Source organism: Acanthaster planci, linkage group LG14, assembly GCF_054643075.1.
Source record: "Acanthaster planci isolate LZ-2023a linkage group LG14, COTS_SCS, whole genome shotgun sequence".
Lineage (NCBI taxonomy): Eukaryota > Metazoa > Echinodermata > Asteroidea > Valvatida > Acanthasteridae > Acanthaster > Acanthaster planci.
Window position 1 is genome coordinate 8,397,396 of NC_141790.1, and position 17,142 is coordinate 8,414,537.

Below are 17,142 nucleotides of genomic sequence, written 5' to 3' on the forward strand. Positions count from 1 at the left end.
TATCTCTAAAGTCCATTTCAAGATAACTCTTAATCCATTTCAAGGTACACGTATCTCAAATTTTAGATTTATTTCGAAATTGATAGTAAAAAGCTATTCCTTGAACTTGATTAACTATCATTTATACGCGTCACAAGCACATAAAGATTTGAGATGTGAGACTCGCTGATACAGAACACCAATAAATAGGAAAAGAGTCTGGAGAACTACGTCGTTGAAGAGCCACTGGAGGCCGGCTCGCAGCTATGTATAAAGAGAGAGTACTTTTGAGTAGCGCCAACTTCCAACTTTGAAACCAAATGGTTGCTCATTATGTGTGCACTAGAGCATGTAATTATTGCTTGCTAACTGTTCATGTGCACCAACCCATAATCTACCATTCTGGTTCCAACAAAGGAGACTCTAAATAAACAGCTCTGGACCAGCTATGGCCGCTGCTCCCAGTCTGGTCATGGCATTAGAGTGTTGTTCTGTAAAGTGTTGCCATTCGGAAATGGATTATCTTGTTCATAAACGTTTGAAAATAAATTTTGTCTGCTCTAGCCCTTGCTCATTTGTTAACTGGTATAGAATATTTCCACACTCAGTTGGGTCTTTCCATAAACTCATTTTCAGTGCGCGTTGTAAATCCGTGTATGCAGAAGGCGCGGAGTGGCCATTTATACGTACATGCACGAAATACGAGGCACATATGTGCAAATAGGTGCCTTTGCGTGCTACAATCCGATCGGGTAATACGCGACAAGCCTATGTTACGGTGTTCCATATGAACCTGACCTGACATTGTTGACTGGGCTGGATTACTAAAGATATGCTTACATATGTTTAATGATTATGGAAACGGCTGTATTAGCATGTATTTGTCGATTAGTATAGCTGCAGGTAAATAAATTAACAGCCCTTTAATGACCTCGGTCAAGTTCCTACAATTGCTAACTGCTGTCATTACGTAAAGATACGTCAAAACCAAACCCAGTAGGCCTTTTGTTCACCCTGGTTGGTATTCGCTAACCTGCAGAGTTGCTGCCTGAGGGAGTGTTTTTCGCAGTAGTGTCTCTACTTTGGTTGAAATGCGACGCAGGTTGAAAATGCGACGCCCAACCAAAAACGCGATGCCTATTAAAAAACGCGACGCCGGCTGAAAAATCAGACCAGACGGCATATATGGAACATCATAGACAGGTCTTTGTGTCAGCTTGTTCCTTTTAATCACACCACCTTGTGGTGGCGAATAACCTCGAATCAACGTCCTCAGTTCATTATTTGGTATTTCAAAAGAGCCAGCCACTCGTAACAAGCAAATATCAGGGACTTTGCTGCATCAACCATTTCTCTTGATATGGAGGTGGTTTGTGCACAATGGGCTACAGAAAACGAAAAAAAAATCTCAGTAGGTCCAGGCCTACATGCACTATGGGCTTGCAAGACTGGAACAACTTTTAGTGCTTGTGAGCAAATCTAGTGCACAATTCGCCGTTCAAGGTTGTCTAGCTCTCTGCTGCCTGTTGTGTCGCATGCAGTTCTGTCACCACTAACTACATATAATACAGCGGAGTTGGCTTAGGGGCTACTCACCGTCCTGAGGATTTAACGGCGTAAGGTGTGGGACTAGCAAGTGGGGGACAAAATGTCCTTGGCCCGTGTGTCTACATTGGTTCTGGCATTGGTACTGGTCGGCACCGTCTCGGCAGTCAGCCAAACACCATGCTGCTATCCCAAGCAGTTCGTTGCCCGACTAGGTATTTGCTCATTTTTTTGGGAAACTTTTTGTAGACGAGCTTTTTGCTAATCACACTGATATTGATTTATATAAATCAAATGGCCTGACACGCGTGACTTGTTGAGTACTAGTAAAGTAGTAGAGTGATAGTTGCTTAGTGCGCCAGTGTATTTTAATGCCTTGTACCTCGATTTTAATTAAGGAGCTCTCGGCAATACGGTATTCATAATCGCAAAAATCCAAATGATAGCCAGGTCCGCAATGGCTGCAACTTCTGCCAGTCCAGAAACAACGCATTGAAACTAGTCTTCCCACCCACAAAATATCTTTCAACGCAAAACTCATCAGTAGACTTTTTGGTGATGTCATATTTTATCTTGTTGCCTGGATCTATCACATCAATGGGACGGTGGGCCAGACTATTTGGGGTTCCAAAGTTCACTTCCATATTCTTAAATGTGGCTCTATATCACATATTATAACACTTTGTTGGAAATTTTATTTTCAATAATATTTCCAACAAAATCTGGCACAAATTTTGTCTAAAATTTTTTATTGTTATTCTTACTGTCAGGTTCCCCAAATGTAAAGTGTTATCCCGCTTTCAACTCAAGATGGCCGACACATGATTATAGTCTTTCCTTAAAATCATAACATTGGGAAATAATTACGGTAATTTCTTTCACACACTGATCCCCGGAACGTTACCATGTTCCATTGATAACTCCTGTATCTGCTTGGCAGGTCCTAATCGATGATTAAGACCAGCCAAGTAAGTATTTTATTCCCATTTAAAGACCTTTGAGTAACAGGTTTAAAAAGTCATAAACTTTCAACGGTTTGTTCAACAGTTCTACCTCTTTATGCAAACACCCCTCTAGCCATGTTATGGTATATTCCTCTCACTAATAGTCTAAAACAATCTCCTTATATGGAGATTGGTGCGCCCGTGGCGTGTACCACAGGCGGTGCATAGCCAGCTTGTGCTTTGTGAGAGTACATTACAGTTATGTGTGTAAAAAGCATTAACGCGAGAACCAGCACATGAACCATGCGCCCGCATACTCCATTCTTTCGTACGGCATTTACTGGTTCTACTTGACGTCACTTTCCGGGATAGATCCATTTTTATACGTCTCTTTCAACCGTTCATTAAGACCGGTCACGTGATGGGAGCTAGACTTTCATGCAGGAATGGCTAAACTGTCTTTGGTATTTGTAAATGGTGTATTCAGCCGTGGAATTTTTTTTTACATGTAGAAATTATTGATACGGTCTTGGGTAATGGAACTGTTGTCGTCTTTGAGAAAAAAACCGAGATGGCCTATGACGAAATCAACGAGAAAACAGCTGAGATTACTGAGGTTTATAATGACGTCACAGGGGTTGTTGAAAAAACGAAGCTGATATACGACTACAAAAAGGTAAGATGGCATGTCACTGTACGCATGCATAACTACATGTACAAGCATTAATATGATGTTGCTATATGTCTCTATACATCATACATATTTAAGATCGAGAGCCGAATCTCATTGGGCCATTCACTTCCACGAAAAAAGTAAATGAGCATGCCCAGATGAACTATCACACGGGTACCTGTAGGCAAGTTCGATGAAGGCCCACTAGTTAACTAACGGTTGGTTCGTGACGTTGGGTTGAAGTGGAAATGACCCTAGTCATCCGTTGTCGGGTCATTATTAGGCCGAAAGGGAGAAAAGGTCACAGCAGGAAGAGCAAAATTAAAAGTGAAAATGGTCGTTTACTAGCAACACTGTTTTTTCCGACATTTCTTATAACTGGTCCTATCTGCAATGTGCTATTACAAACGGTTTATGACAACCAACGACGCGATACGCGACCAACCTTGGTAGACCGGTCGCGAAAAGTTGACTAGACTGGTCCAACCATCGCCGACAAACGTGAGTTCGAAGAAAGATAGTCGAGCTATGGGTGTGGCACTCACGCGCATTGTTGTAGCTGTTCATGGTGTTACACATAAATTATATGCACACGAAAGATTGTTCGCTCGTCGCCCTGCGCCTGAACAGGGCACTGGGAAGGGCTGATGGCTTTGCACTGTGATTGGCTACTTTGTGCATGGCTTCCGACCGCCACCTTATCACTTCCTGTTAGCTGAGCGTTATTTGACGGTTTTTTTTTCTTTCCTTTTCTTTCTTTTTTTTTTCTTTTTGGCCAAACGCAATGGATTTCGGCACGGTCAAAGTGTCGGCTTATATGATGAAAACATGGCCTTGAAATAATCACAGTAATTTCTCTTTTCACTAAGTATTACTGATCATGTGTCTTTTGGTGATATATTTCAAATCACTGGTTATCTTGATCAATTTTGGATGAACTAATAAAGTGCAGTGAGAATACATTCTGCAATGAGGAAGAAAAAGAAAATCGATCGAATTGGCAACCACCACATTGAGCTAGCTCACCTGGCAGAAATTTACCCACAATGCTCTGCGCGTCGTTAGCTGCGACCCCGTGTGACGTATTTCCTTCACTGAGATCTGTGCAAGGCCATCAGCCCTTCCCAGCGCCCTGTGCGGGAGCTGGGCGACGAGCAAAGAAAGATGGCAACACATGTGGGCTACCACAAAGAAATGCGTCGTATTTCATAGAGGTATTATATATGAGGTATAATGGGGTATCAAACAAATATAACATGAGTTTTCTCGGTTGAATAGTTGCCATTAGCTCCCCTCAATAATGGAAAATGACAGACAAGTTCCCTCGGTTTAATTCGCCTCGGGAACTATAACTCCTCAACTTCCAATACCGCGGGGAGCTAATATCGACTATCCAACCTCTAACCATATCATATTTTGGATACCAGTGTCCATCTATTTCACAAAAGAATTTTTAGCTTCAACTGTGTGCTTGTCTCGTTCATTACCACAATCATGCTGGGTAAATATTCCCATTTACAACAGCCTCCTTGCCTCTACAACAAAGACCTATCAGTACCCAAGCCACTACGTGTATTGTGTTGTTTACTGCAATTTCAGGGCAAGAAGTACATCATCGAAGGTGGACATTGCACGACCAAGCATCTGTCTTATTCTTTCTTGCCTCAGTGTATTCCACGTAAGTGAAGATTATAAAGGATACCTTTCCGTCCTTCATTTGAAAACAGACTCACGATAAAAAGTCTCGGCTTCTACGTCTAACGAGAATGAGACATTTACTCAAAAAAGCGGAACAGAAAACCTCGTTGAATTGGCTATGTTCATTTCTGTATGGATATCCCTGGACTTTTTGCATTCAGCTATGGACTTTCCATGGGCCGATAAATTTGACTCCGCTAATTCCGTCACGTGCTAATTCAATGGCTTTGAAATTTCCAAGTTAGCGATAGTAAAATGCCAGAAAAATCACCGTGAACTCTCCAGTTTTCATTGGGATATTCAAATGTGACCATACCTTTATTCAGACTACCCGATAAGACACTATCGGAGGATTCCTAATCAGACAAGTGAAATGACATTTCCCCCAAATGCCTTTCTTCAGACGCTGTGCTTAGGCCTATTCATTTGTAGTGTTTGTGGTGAAGTCCATGCCTTTAATCCTAACAGGGCTCCGATTCGCACACACACACAACTGGGTACCCCCTATTGTTCGTACTTTAACTTTTTTAGAAGACCACCCATATGTTTTGTACACGGTTGTCAATAGGGGACCCTTATTGTCCTCTATTGTTCAGGGTCCCCAATTGCATGCAGAAACAAACTCACGCACACACACACAAACCCACACACACAGACCCACCCACCCAACCAACCACCCACCCACCCATCCACCCGGGAATCAGGTTAAAGTGTATCATGTTATTCATAGCTCATTTTTCGAGTTACTGACTTGGTGTGCGATGAGGCAAACTTTTTAGTTCGTCAGGAATAACAGCAAAAGGCGATTTGGGGGTTCTATTTCACTTCTCTCTTCCTTCCATAATTGCTTTAAAAAACATGCCTTTTACTCACCCTCAGAAAGACCATAAACGATTTTATCATAAATGTCTAAATCCCTGAATAATAAAATTAGAAAAAAAAACAGCTCTGACTCCCTCCCATGGGTTTTTGATCTGCCCTCGGTCACTGATTGCATTCTCTTTCGTAATCATTTGTTGTTTTTGTGACTTGCCTTTTGGTGCATCTGTGATTGTTTTGATTATCATTTCGCCCGTTTTCCGTTCTCTCGGAAACGACAGCCATTGCGACATTTGATGAGACAGTGCCCATCGGCCTCGGCGATGCTTTCCCAGTGAGCTCCTTCCACTTCCTTATCCCCAGCTCCTCCCCGAGCTTCAACCTGCTGGTGCGGTACTCGGTAGGTGCCGAGGGGTGCATACCGTACCAACTCGGGATATTTGCCGTCCAAAAGACCACCAGGGGAAGTAGCAGAGGGCTACCAGGTGGGTGTGTTGGTAAACCAGTCTGGAAGAACAACGAAACAATGAGTGTATTTCAGAGCGCAAAAATTGCGAGGTAACAAAAAAGTGTGGGAATGGAACTTATTCAGGATACGGATGTTGTATCTGTATGTCCCCTCAGGGGCTCTGTTCTTATGCATGCATGCTACAATTTGAGGCTTTCCCGGTCCCCTTTTGTCGTACCCCCCAGTAATGGATCCAGTCCCACCAAGCCACCCGATGTTCCCGTGGTACGCGAGCCCAACCGCGGGCCCCTACCGGAAGCTAAGTTCCGCCTACCAGTACAGCGACTACCAAAACGGTATCGAGGACCCTGCCTACTGGTTCGATCCCCCATCGGGATGCTTTCCCGGGTTACGTGGATCTAAGAGCACTATCGGAGGCCCTTTGGAAAAGGTGGCAACTATGAATAAAATCCTCAGAAACCGTGTCTTGTAATTCACTACTTACGTTGATAAAAGGCTGATATAACGTTGAAATCTGGCAGTAGTTATTTCTCTTGTACTTTAGGATCTTCGGGTTCACATGGTGGTTTTTCTTAGATGTAGATTTTATGCAGCCATTTACTCCTCTAAAATGTGTGAAACCTATTTTGCATCTTTTGTTTTCAAAATAGTATTGAAAACAAATGTGTCGCTTCCATGATATTCCTGAGAACTGAATAACGATACCGCTATCATTGTTATGTTGCCCCAGGTGAAAACTATTCGTTCAATTAACATGAGGCGTTTTCTGCTAACATTTTATATGTAACCAAGCATTAGCTTAGTGAAAACGATTTTTGAGAAGGCTTTTGTATACGGTCCTACTTTCGTGAATTAGAACTACCAATAATCAAAGAAAATACAATTAAAGGCTGCAAAATATTATAAAGATCTGACCAATGTTAGTGGTGCAAGTACAAAATTAAGATGTCTTACTTGGTATGGGATGAAACCACACTTTTTTACATGAAAATTAAAATTACACAAAAATATTTCGACGTCATTAAATCAATATTTCGAGCAAATGAAATGATATTTCGAGAAAACGAAAAATCATTCGAAGGAACAATTTCAAAAAAAATTCTCATTGTGCCTGTCCCCTTAGGGGCTCCGTATTTGTGAGTATGTGGGGTTTTGAAAAGAACCGTTGGTATACTTAACGTTTGGGACAGTATGCTCTGTCCATCGTCAGGAGACTGCTTGGATCTAGTTTACAAATAGTACAAGTTTAAGTACAGGTAAGGGTAAATAAAGGTGCATTTTCTAGGATTTAATTTTCAACATCGCATTGCACAGACCGTTTACAGCTGATGAGTAAGAAAGAGAAATAAGTTTCGAGTCAATTCGATATTCCGACAGCGCTTGCCCAAACTGAAGCGCTCCCGAGGCAACCTAGACTCCATGGGCTCCGTGCGCGTTCCTTCACTTGATCGCGCAAGGCATGGTGGGAACCAACATGAAGCTGCAAGATCGTACCCATGGGAACGAAGTTGCTTCCGAGGTCATTTGGGAATAGCGGAGCGCAAGAGCGCGCTTGCTTGCCCTATCAGCTCAGCCAAAAGCCGACTCACGCTCGCACCTTCCCTTCTGAAATACTGAACTGGCTCACTGATTATGTACCCAGAAAAACACGTTGAGGATAAAACCACTGAGGTTTACCGTTTTTCTTGTATGCTGTGAAAGTTGGCTGGAGAAAGTTATATTAGGCCACCCTCTCAAACATCGGAATTCGTCCAACATTGTCGTAAAATATGGAAGCAGCTACTATAGTTATGAACAGGACGCTAAAAGTCTGTATCAACTGCTTAAATATTATGTCCCTATCACAAAGGAAGCTTAGCTTTGTGGGTATGATGTGCAGGGGTAATAGTGCATGTTCAGCACTCTCAACATCTCTGAGTCATAGGACTACACATACACGTAGATTTCTAAGGCTGTGCCTCCCTTGCAGTGCATACATTGATGCAGAATCTATTTTTGGCAACCTCTGGTCACTTAAGCAGTACCTCATCGGTTGAAAAGATCTGAACCATGTTGTCCATGGTAGTGTTCATTTTGTAGGCAGTGATGCAATCAAAAATAATGTATTTCCTAGTCATTTGTGAACCAGCGAAGTTCAATTCTGACAAGAGGAGCCTATTGAAAACAACACCCTCTCTCTCTGTTCAGCTTGAGGCCCATTGCACTGTGTGTGACAGCCCTGGCTGGCACACAATTTGCGTTATATACCACACAAATAACCCTACATAACTCTCTATAGACTGTGTAACGTCAAATCGGAAGACTGTTCCTTCACCCATGATCGCAACAAATTTGTTGCGGAAGATTAAAGAACCGATGCAGATCCAAAACATGAGGTAAAAGGTGGTGAAGAAGCAATTGGCAACCTTCCCCATGCCCATCAGGATCTTGTACATGTACATGTACCACTGGTCCAAAGTAAGGAGCTAGAACAGGGTGATCAGTGCATGGGTAAAAGTGCTGTAGGGTACCAGCCACGGGATGATCAAAATGGGCAAGAAAGTAAAATCAGAGAATAAAACTGAACTGCACGGCCAATGGTTGATTTCTTATCCACCTGCTGAGAGTATTTTTCCGAATCGCACTTGTCTTAAACACAGTATCATTTCCGACTGAAAAAACTAATTTTGTACTATGACAAAATACTACAACTACACACACTACTACACAATTCTTTACAAAGTTGGGCTAATTAAAATGCTTACCCATGGTGGTCATTTGTTCAAGATTTGTTTGATATTCTTACAGTGTTGCTTTTTCAAAACTCTGTGACTATGTCGCAGAGTGATATTTACCACCGGGACTGGCCTTGGCCCAAGACTGCTTGAGGGCAGCACACGCATTTAACGTCCACGAACTATTTTGAGCCTGTGTGCACCGGCATGAATTCAATGGCAATCAGTCAAGCCTGTGGACAAGAATAGATATCAAGCAGCACCATATACAGATTTCCCGGAGTGCGTTGCGGCATCATCTGGTATGAAGTGATTAAACGAGATATCTGCATTATAAATTCTAAAAATTGAACATGTTTTGACCGCCCTGGAGTATATAAACTAGTACTTTAGAGCCGTATATTGTACTTAGTGATCCTCATTACCTGAAGCTGTAAGCGAATAAGAGAAGCAGTAGTATGATAATCACCTAGTGGGGGAGGCAGGGAGAGAAATGGAAGGTCACTAATTAATTTAAAAGTACAAATTTCATCAAAGTGCAAATCACTGTCGAGATTCAATGGCCACGTGTATGTGCTGATTCATCACTTCATCAGACTAGTGACGGTTCAGTTAACAAACCCTAGGTCAGGCCTGAGCCACTGAGTCAATGGGCAGAACTTTTGACTTGACCAACAGCCGGGTCAATCATGCACATGGGGATGTATATGTAACCATGAATATATTTAATGTACACAAAAATAAACTACAAAAATAGATGTAACCAGAATCTTCCGGAATTTTTGTATGGGAATAAATATTTTACATGTATTCACACCTTCAGGCCTCCACATTATTTTCAAACAGCCGCAGGTTGATCACATCCCGGGAAGTTTAAATATGTAATTTATAATCCACTGTATAACATTTATCAGGTTTGATATTTCCAGATGCTCATGCCTAGCAAAATGATGTGTACAAAAATTTATTTTGTGTGAAAAATTGTGATGCACTGGCTGAAGATTTCAAACAGGGCATATGTGGAAATCTTGCCACACATCCAACCAAACTGACCAATCATGTGCCCCTTGGATATCCTGGTGGAGTATTGAGCAATGTTGTAATTGAGTCCATCACAGTCCTTTTACAAGTTCTTCACAAGGCCAGTCATAAGTAACAGGGTGAAAAATAATAATTTTAAGAATGCTTGTTACAGCTCATTTGAATAGCTTGTGAATTGGCTTATAAAGACTGAATGACTTGTGTTGGACTTGAATACAATTAACACTGGTACTGAGTTTTGTTTTTCTGAGACTTTGTGTCCCAAATCCATTTTCTATGGGACATTGGACAATTTGATGCGAATCTACCATGATTGGTCAATTAAATATGCTTTATTCTGCTTGCTTATCATCGCATTAAGTTAGTCTGCACATGAAAGTGACCTAACCCACCCCCATAGTCTATCAGGTATGTTCACTTTCTCCACTTGGTTTTGCTTATTATTGTTAAGGGCCGAACACTGGACACCAGCACAATTTTATGATGGAAACGAGATGTCTGATGTACATGTAATTCTTTGGTTATTTAGTCATTTTATACAGCATTGGCTTTTTGGAGCAGTGAAATTCGTTGATTTTCTATGTTCCTGAGAAAAAAAACATGATATTCTTACATCTGGAGGTTTCCCAAGAATTAAAACACCAAGAAGGTGAAGGCAGCGCTGAACTAAAGGCCATCCTGATGCTCATTAGCTTGCTCAATTTTTTAAAGCCAGATTGCTGGAAGCAAGACACCATCTTGAGTGAACGCAGGATGCAGAAGACTCAGAGATTCCTCACAATGACTCGAAGCTCCTTCACGTCGCCCACAGTGAGCACGATAATCTCGGGGACAAATGACTGTAGACAAAAAGTCACTTGTTAAAAATTTTCATAATTTATTACTAATACAAAACAAAACCTGAATTTGAAGCTTTCCAAATATGAACAAGTCTCTGATGTGCAATTTACATGTGCTAAAATTCACAAAATTTCTTTTTAGATTTTGAATGGCTTTGAGGTACTGGAACCTACATTATTCTGAATTTGAGAAAAAAAGCAGCCCTGAATTAAAAACTATACTTTTTAACTGCATCAAAGTAGGGTGAAACTTTACAGACCTGTACAGAATCACTGAATCATAACACCAATCTAGCATTTTCGACTATGCACACAAACAGGATGTGACAAATTTTTACCTCAGGATAAATGCAGCAAATAAATGCACGAGTCTATGAAGATGTGATAACTGAATCAGCCATTTTGCATTTTTTTCTTCTAATCAAAAAGATGATGGAAGCTTTTATTCTCATGTAAGCAGAATGCTCTTTGCCACTTCTTACCCAAACTTTTGTCACTTTTTTCCTAAACTCATGGATTGTCACATCTATAATTTTTATGAAGCTTCTCACCCCAGCTGTCACCAAAAAATTAAAGATATTCTAGCCATTCTTCCAGAAGGAGATGAAGTCATCCATCCACTTTAAGATGATCTCCACCATGAAGAGAAACAGGGAACAGTAGTTGAAGATTTCCAGAGCATGCTTCAGGCCTACCAGACTTGAGCTGCTGTTTCCTGATACCTCAGAGAAAGGGTTTCGTCAGATTGCATCAGACTGTTGCTGATCAATGATGAGTGCTCCCCCCCAGAATTTTTTTCCCTGCAACCCTCACCCCCCAAAACCTTGATATTCTGTACATTATTTCACAATGTTTTTATGATGGCATATACAGGTAGGGCGAAGATCGAGAGGCTTTATTAATATTGATCACCTCAAACACCATATTCAAGAGTGATTCCTTCCTTAAGTGCTTGACTTAATACCTGATTGCATTCCCAGGGCAATGGGAATTGCAAGAATCAGGATAAGCATTAAGTTCTGCAAGAGGGAACTTCGATAATGTTGACAAAATTAAGGATATAATTGATATTAAAATAAACAGAATAGAAGATTAACACAAACTGGCATGAGAAACCTCCATACAACTTTGTAACTCCAGCTAGAACAAGGATTTCTTGTATCAATTTAAAACTGAAAGTAAATCATTTTCACCCAAACCCCCTGCTAACTGCCTTTCTCTACATCATAGCAGAGAACTAAACAAGTGAATCAAAAATCACTAAACACGCAGGCAGAACTTGAATACGCTTATTTCTTGACAGATTTTCATCTGTTTACGTGGTTCAAGTCACAACTTTCTGTCTTTTGCACTATAATGTAGCATAATTTCACAATAAACCCTGATGAGATTCACCTTGAGTTGGGGCTCCTCGCAGGCCTCAAATGTAAAGCAGTGGGAAATCTTTGATGTGGAAATCAAACTGGGCCACCACACCCATTAGGCAAATAAATGTGTCCGTTAAAACAGATGGACAATTGTCACAAAAAAGATACTCTCCAGAACAAATCGTACCCACATGTTGAGCGGCAGGTTCTTGGAGTTCTTGTTGTGGACCCAGTTCTTGTGCCGATCAGCCTTGCTGACCTTACTGACCTCAGCCTTCCTGGAGTAGACCTGAAAGTTGACTAGTCCAGCTGGGTTGTTCGGCATCACCTTCTGCGGATGCAATGTACATGTATCTGACCAGCAGAAATAAAAAACAGCTATACATTATCAAAAACTGTCAACAAATCGAGACATTCTTTCCGAAGAAATTTTGATCACGATAACAAATGACACACTGAGGGTGGGATCAAGAGCCGAAGTTCAGGGGGGGGAAGAATTCAGATAGTTATAAGACTTAAAGGTTTTCATGGTGAAAGAAACTAGATCTATAGTAAAGATTGCGGTAACACCATGTATTTATCTCTTCTTTGAGTATGTGTGGTTCTGAGAAGAACCGGGGAATAACTCGACGTTTCGAACAGTGTACTCTGTCCGTCTTCAGGACGGACAGAGTACACTGTTCGAAACGTTGAGTTATTCCCCGATTCTTCTCAGAACCACACATACTCAAAGAAGAGATAAATACATGGTGTTACCGCAATCTTTACTACAGAATTCAGATAGTTGTTAAGTACCTTCTATGGCCCTTCTGAGGGGTCAAGGGTACAGTTTAGAGCTTTTCAAGTTCCAGGCTTTTTGAAATGATATGGAATGGAAAATACCTTACTCTCTTAAAAAACAAATTCATTCGCTACTGGGGGGGGGCAAGGTGCCCATTGGCCCCCCTGGATCTGCCATGGGGGAGGGCACAAACAGAACAATGTCCCACCTCTATCACTTGTTCTTAATTGTTTTTGTCTTTTTCTCTTTCTTTTCTGGTGGTAACTGGTTACACCACGCAAAGACGGGTAACTTTGGCTATATGAGATAATATTACCTCACTGTATGCTTGGATTTTGTTTCTGCTGTGGGCACATCTCCTTCCCCGTTTTCATAGATGCTGGATCTATCACTGATATTATGTTTTTGAAAGCTGTGGCACTAACATGGTCCATAGATTACTCGGAATATTTGATCTTTCCTGAAGCAAACTACACACCATCTCCTAAACAAACTGGAAAAGAGGCAAGGGCTTTGAAAAAAAGAATGGCTATGCTGGTTCCGATGAACGGCTGAGCAGTTTTGCCGAGTCTCAGCTCGAGGTCCATGTCTGATTGTTCATGGACAGGACAGTGCACTGGCCGTTTGTGTGAACATAGTTGAAGTGCAAGTGGCCCAAGCTAAAGGTTCCAAGGCTTAGTACTAGCAGGCCTACCGGTATCTTGATCCCACAAAAGCCCGGGCCCCACAGACATGCCCAAATATACCCACTAGCAAAATCTTTGGAGTAGTATTTGGGTGCACTGACTTTCTAAATGTCCTTGTACATTGAGGCTGTCCAGGAGGTGGAAGTCCTCGATGAACTTGAAGCGGAAGATCATTGAGGTGTCAGCTCACCAAACAGCTTGTTAGAGATCCCAGACTCATCCAGGCTATCAGTCCCCAGTTATTCTCTGCCTAAATTCACAGGAATTCATACATGTACATTCCTGAGCATACATGTACTTGGAATCGAGAGGGCTCGGGAATGTATGACTCATCCCTCTCATACATGTATGTCGCTCATTATGGATGCATATGTTTCCATGGTTTTCCTACTTCCATGATGCACAACTAACCTATATTAATTGTGTCAAAATTAATTCTCACCCTGCGGGCTGGCAGGCCTTTGACAACAAATAAAATATCACCTAAGCAGTGTCCCAGTAACTGAATAAACTGTGACATGATATGAATGGCCAGCATGATGACTTGGACGCACAAAAGTTTTCAATAAACATGCACCTCAGCACGGCAACGCATGTTCCTTTACCCTGGGAGCTTGAACAAAATGGCACATATTACATGTATAATGAAAGTGCTTGTTCCAGATACAGATGCCACTGACTTTTCACTGCAGTGACCTAAGCTATCTGAACTGAAAGAAGTGGAATGTACCAAAAAGTCAAATTTAGCAGTGAACATATGAGGTCAGGTAATCACTTCGACATTTGTTAAAAAAGGAAAAGACAAAAAAGACCAGCGCCACTACTCACTAGGGTTTGTACACAGGGTGTCAACTGGTCAAGTGGAGCTTGAGGGGCTTAAACTTTGGGACCCCATTTAATATAAAGGGATTGTGACCTACTTTTCAACATCCAGATTCACCTTGGTGGATGGCTATGACTTCATGCTCATTTATTAATAAATACAAAGGGGTAAGTATGGGTATACCCGATCGGGGAGGGGGGGAGAACCGAATCAGCCGTGATTTTTTTTCATATAGTAGGGCCTACTACTTGCGTCAAAAGTGGACAATCCCATTTTCTCATTTTCTGCTAGTAGATTTTCGGGATTTTGGACTTAGCGTATAGCATTTTCAAAAAATGCAATTTTTCGCTAGCAAATATTTGGATTTTACTTTAACAACTCTTGTGGCGCGTCAAAAGTGGACAACTAAAAACTTCAAATTCCAAGTGGAAAAATTACTGTCATGCTCCAAAAGTGGAAAACCCCATTTTCCCATTTTCTGCTTGTAAATTTTCGGATTTTTTGAAGTTGCACCATTCTTTTTCCAAAAACCCAATTTTTTGCTAGCAGAAATTTGGATTTTACTCCGGTAAAATCTGGATTTTTACTGCTCCATAGCCTATGCTCTCGTCATTTGATTCATGTCACAGTCTGTAGGCCCTACAGACTGTGACGTGAATCAAATGAACAGTGTAGGCCCTACTACATGAAAAAAATCACGGCTGATCGGGTTTTCCCCTCGATCGGGTATACCCCCACTTACCCAAGTTGGTTTTGTTCAAAGAGGGTAGAGTTTCGAGGAAAATTATGGGGGAAACTGTGAATGTTTTAACACACGACACGTGGTGGAGACAAATTTGCATGGCCCTGATGATGGCTGGTTAATATCAGTAAGAAATTTAGTCACATTTTCTCTCAATTTACAATTCGAATTATCCAAACATACGGTCAGCGCTATAAAGACTGCATTGCCATCATGGGCCATCAACATTACTAGCCTAGCCAAGGCAATGCTAGGGTAGGGAGAGGAATGACCAGTTTTACAAGGTCAACGTTCATGACATGGACCCGTAAAATGACAAAAAAGGGGGTTAAGCCTATAATCCCCCAAGTGACATCATAGGCCTATATTTGCATTTGTTTATTAAATTAAGAAATTTTCACTTAGTTCTAAGCATCAGACGTGTCACAAGCTTACCTCACGAGCGACGCTTTCGAACATGCCATGCCGCGCTAGCGCTGCGAATGTACATGTTTTCGATCGAGAGCGCACGTAATTATGATGAAGCTGGATACCAGACCCGATGATGACATTATGTCGTCAGGGAATCTTTACCCGGCTGAAGTTAGCCGCGATCTGGACCCGATTTTCCAGCCTCAACCCAGCCGCGATTTTGGTTAGAGTCTCAGACGCTAGAATAAGTGCATGGAGGTCCACATTTCTTCAAAATATACCGACCAGTATGTGGTTTATAAATACGAATCCTCGTCACATAGGAACACATGATGTAATTTTACGTGATAAACTTCTGCGTAAACTATTTTTTTTATGAACAACGAAATTTTGAATGTAAATTTTTTTCGTTTTCTTTCAAGTACTGGTTATACTACTTAAATTCTTTTTCTAGAACATGATGAGTTGGATTTGGCGCTGCTACAGTTAACCTATGCATTTCTACAAAAGTAAACGGCACATACTTTAATCTGATGCTTTTATTTCAAAAGGAGGAAGACGATGTCTGTGGGCATACTCAAATTTGAATGAAGCTAAATCGATTTCAAAACTAAGGCCAGCCACACCCATAGCAAATGTCGTATTTTGGCTACTACGTCCTGTCTGCAATGGTCTTTATGTCATCTTTAAGACGACGTGTACCCTGCAGTTATGACAAATTGTGCGCCTTTATTGCTTGATCTGAAAGAACAATCTACTAGGAACACTTAACTGTGGATAAAGCTAAATCGGTTAATAAATCAAGGCCAGCCACACCCACGGAAAATGGCGTAATCTGGAACCCATCGACTGCAGGTAGGTAAATCTTTGCAACGTTGTACAATATCGTTTTCACGTAAGCACGGGCAGTAAAAACAAACGTAGGCCTACGTGAACGTAGAGACCTAGGTACGATATCGATACGATGCGATGGGTTGTTAAGAAAATTCGTTCCTTACCCATCTCCATATGACTTTTCCTAAATATTACTTGAGGAAGGCAACGATAAAATTCCAACATGAGTGTTTCATGGGGTGGTTTCAGTTAGGAATTATTCTTCCAAAATTTATCGGCCCAATGTAAAATCCGCATAGGCGGAACGCGCGAAGGTTCCGGGAGCTCGCTGCGTGACCTTTTATTTCCAGGCTCTATTAGCTTCGGCTAATGCCATAGGAAGGCTTCCTTTCTTCCTTCTGTGTTAAACAAGGCCAAACAGTGAAACACACCCCCCCGTTCTTAAAAAAATGTACTGGCAGTCATTTCCGGTTCTGGAAAGAATTCCTGAGTATTGTTATCCGTCCCATATCTCACTTCAAATGTTGGCGTAGGCTACACGGGCTGATAACATTTTTCAAGTCTTTAACATTTTCTTGAAATAGATATAATCGTTTTCCCAAAGTAGATTACTTTTGCAATGCCAATCGAGCGCTTGTATGCACCAAAGGGAACTTTAAGTTTTAGGGTGCGTTTTCCTACACAACCCAACTGAGCCCATACTGTCCCTTTTGTTCTTTACAGCCCCCACAAATATTTCCGATTCCTTTACAGGGACAGAATTGCATTGAACGGGTG

The 17,142-nt window shown here is 41.4% G+C and overlaps 2 protein-coding genes across 3 annotated transcripts; one reads left to right on the plus strand and one right to left on the minus strand.

The window, feature by feature from the left end:
• The first annotated feature begins 1,386 nt into the window (after nt 1-1,386).
• LOC110985365 (uncharacterized) lies at nt 1,387-9,651 on the plus strand. The gene is made up of 5 exons (XM_022246341.2): nt 1,387-1,739; nt 2,981-3,144; nt 4,741-4,819; nt 5,940-6,143; nt 6,352-9,651. The coding sequence occupies exons 1-5, from the start codon at nt 1,628-1,630 to the stop codon at nt 6,597-6,599; spliced, it is 807 nt and encodes a 268-aa protein (XP_022102033.1). The 5' UTR covers nt 1,387-1,627; the 3' UTR covers nt 6,600-9,651.
• A 771-nt stretch (nt 9,652-10,422) lies between these two features.
• Nucleotides 10,423-15,681, minus strand: LOC110985366 (uncharacterized). Of its 2 annotated transcripts, none has more exons than XM_087145862.1 (4): nt 15,556-15,681; nt 13,657-13,805; nt 12,276-12,442; nt 10,423-11,436 (listed from the first exon to the last, which is right to left on the minus strand). In XM_087145862.1, the coding sequence occupies exons 2-4, from the start codon at nt 13,727-13,729 to the stop codon at nt 11,413-11,415; spliced, it is 264 nt and encodes an 87-aa protein (XP_087001988.1). In that variant the 5' UTR covers nt 13,730-13,805; nt 15,556-15,681; the 3' UTR covers nt 10,423-11,412. The 2 variants fall into 2 exon arrangements, with proteins under 2 accessions (XP_087001988.1, XP_087001987.1); XM_087145861.1 differs by having other exon boundaries at nt 12,280-12,442; nt 15,556-15,676.
• Nucleotides 15,682-17,142: the final 1,461 nt, after the last annotated feature.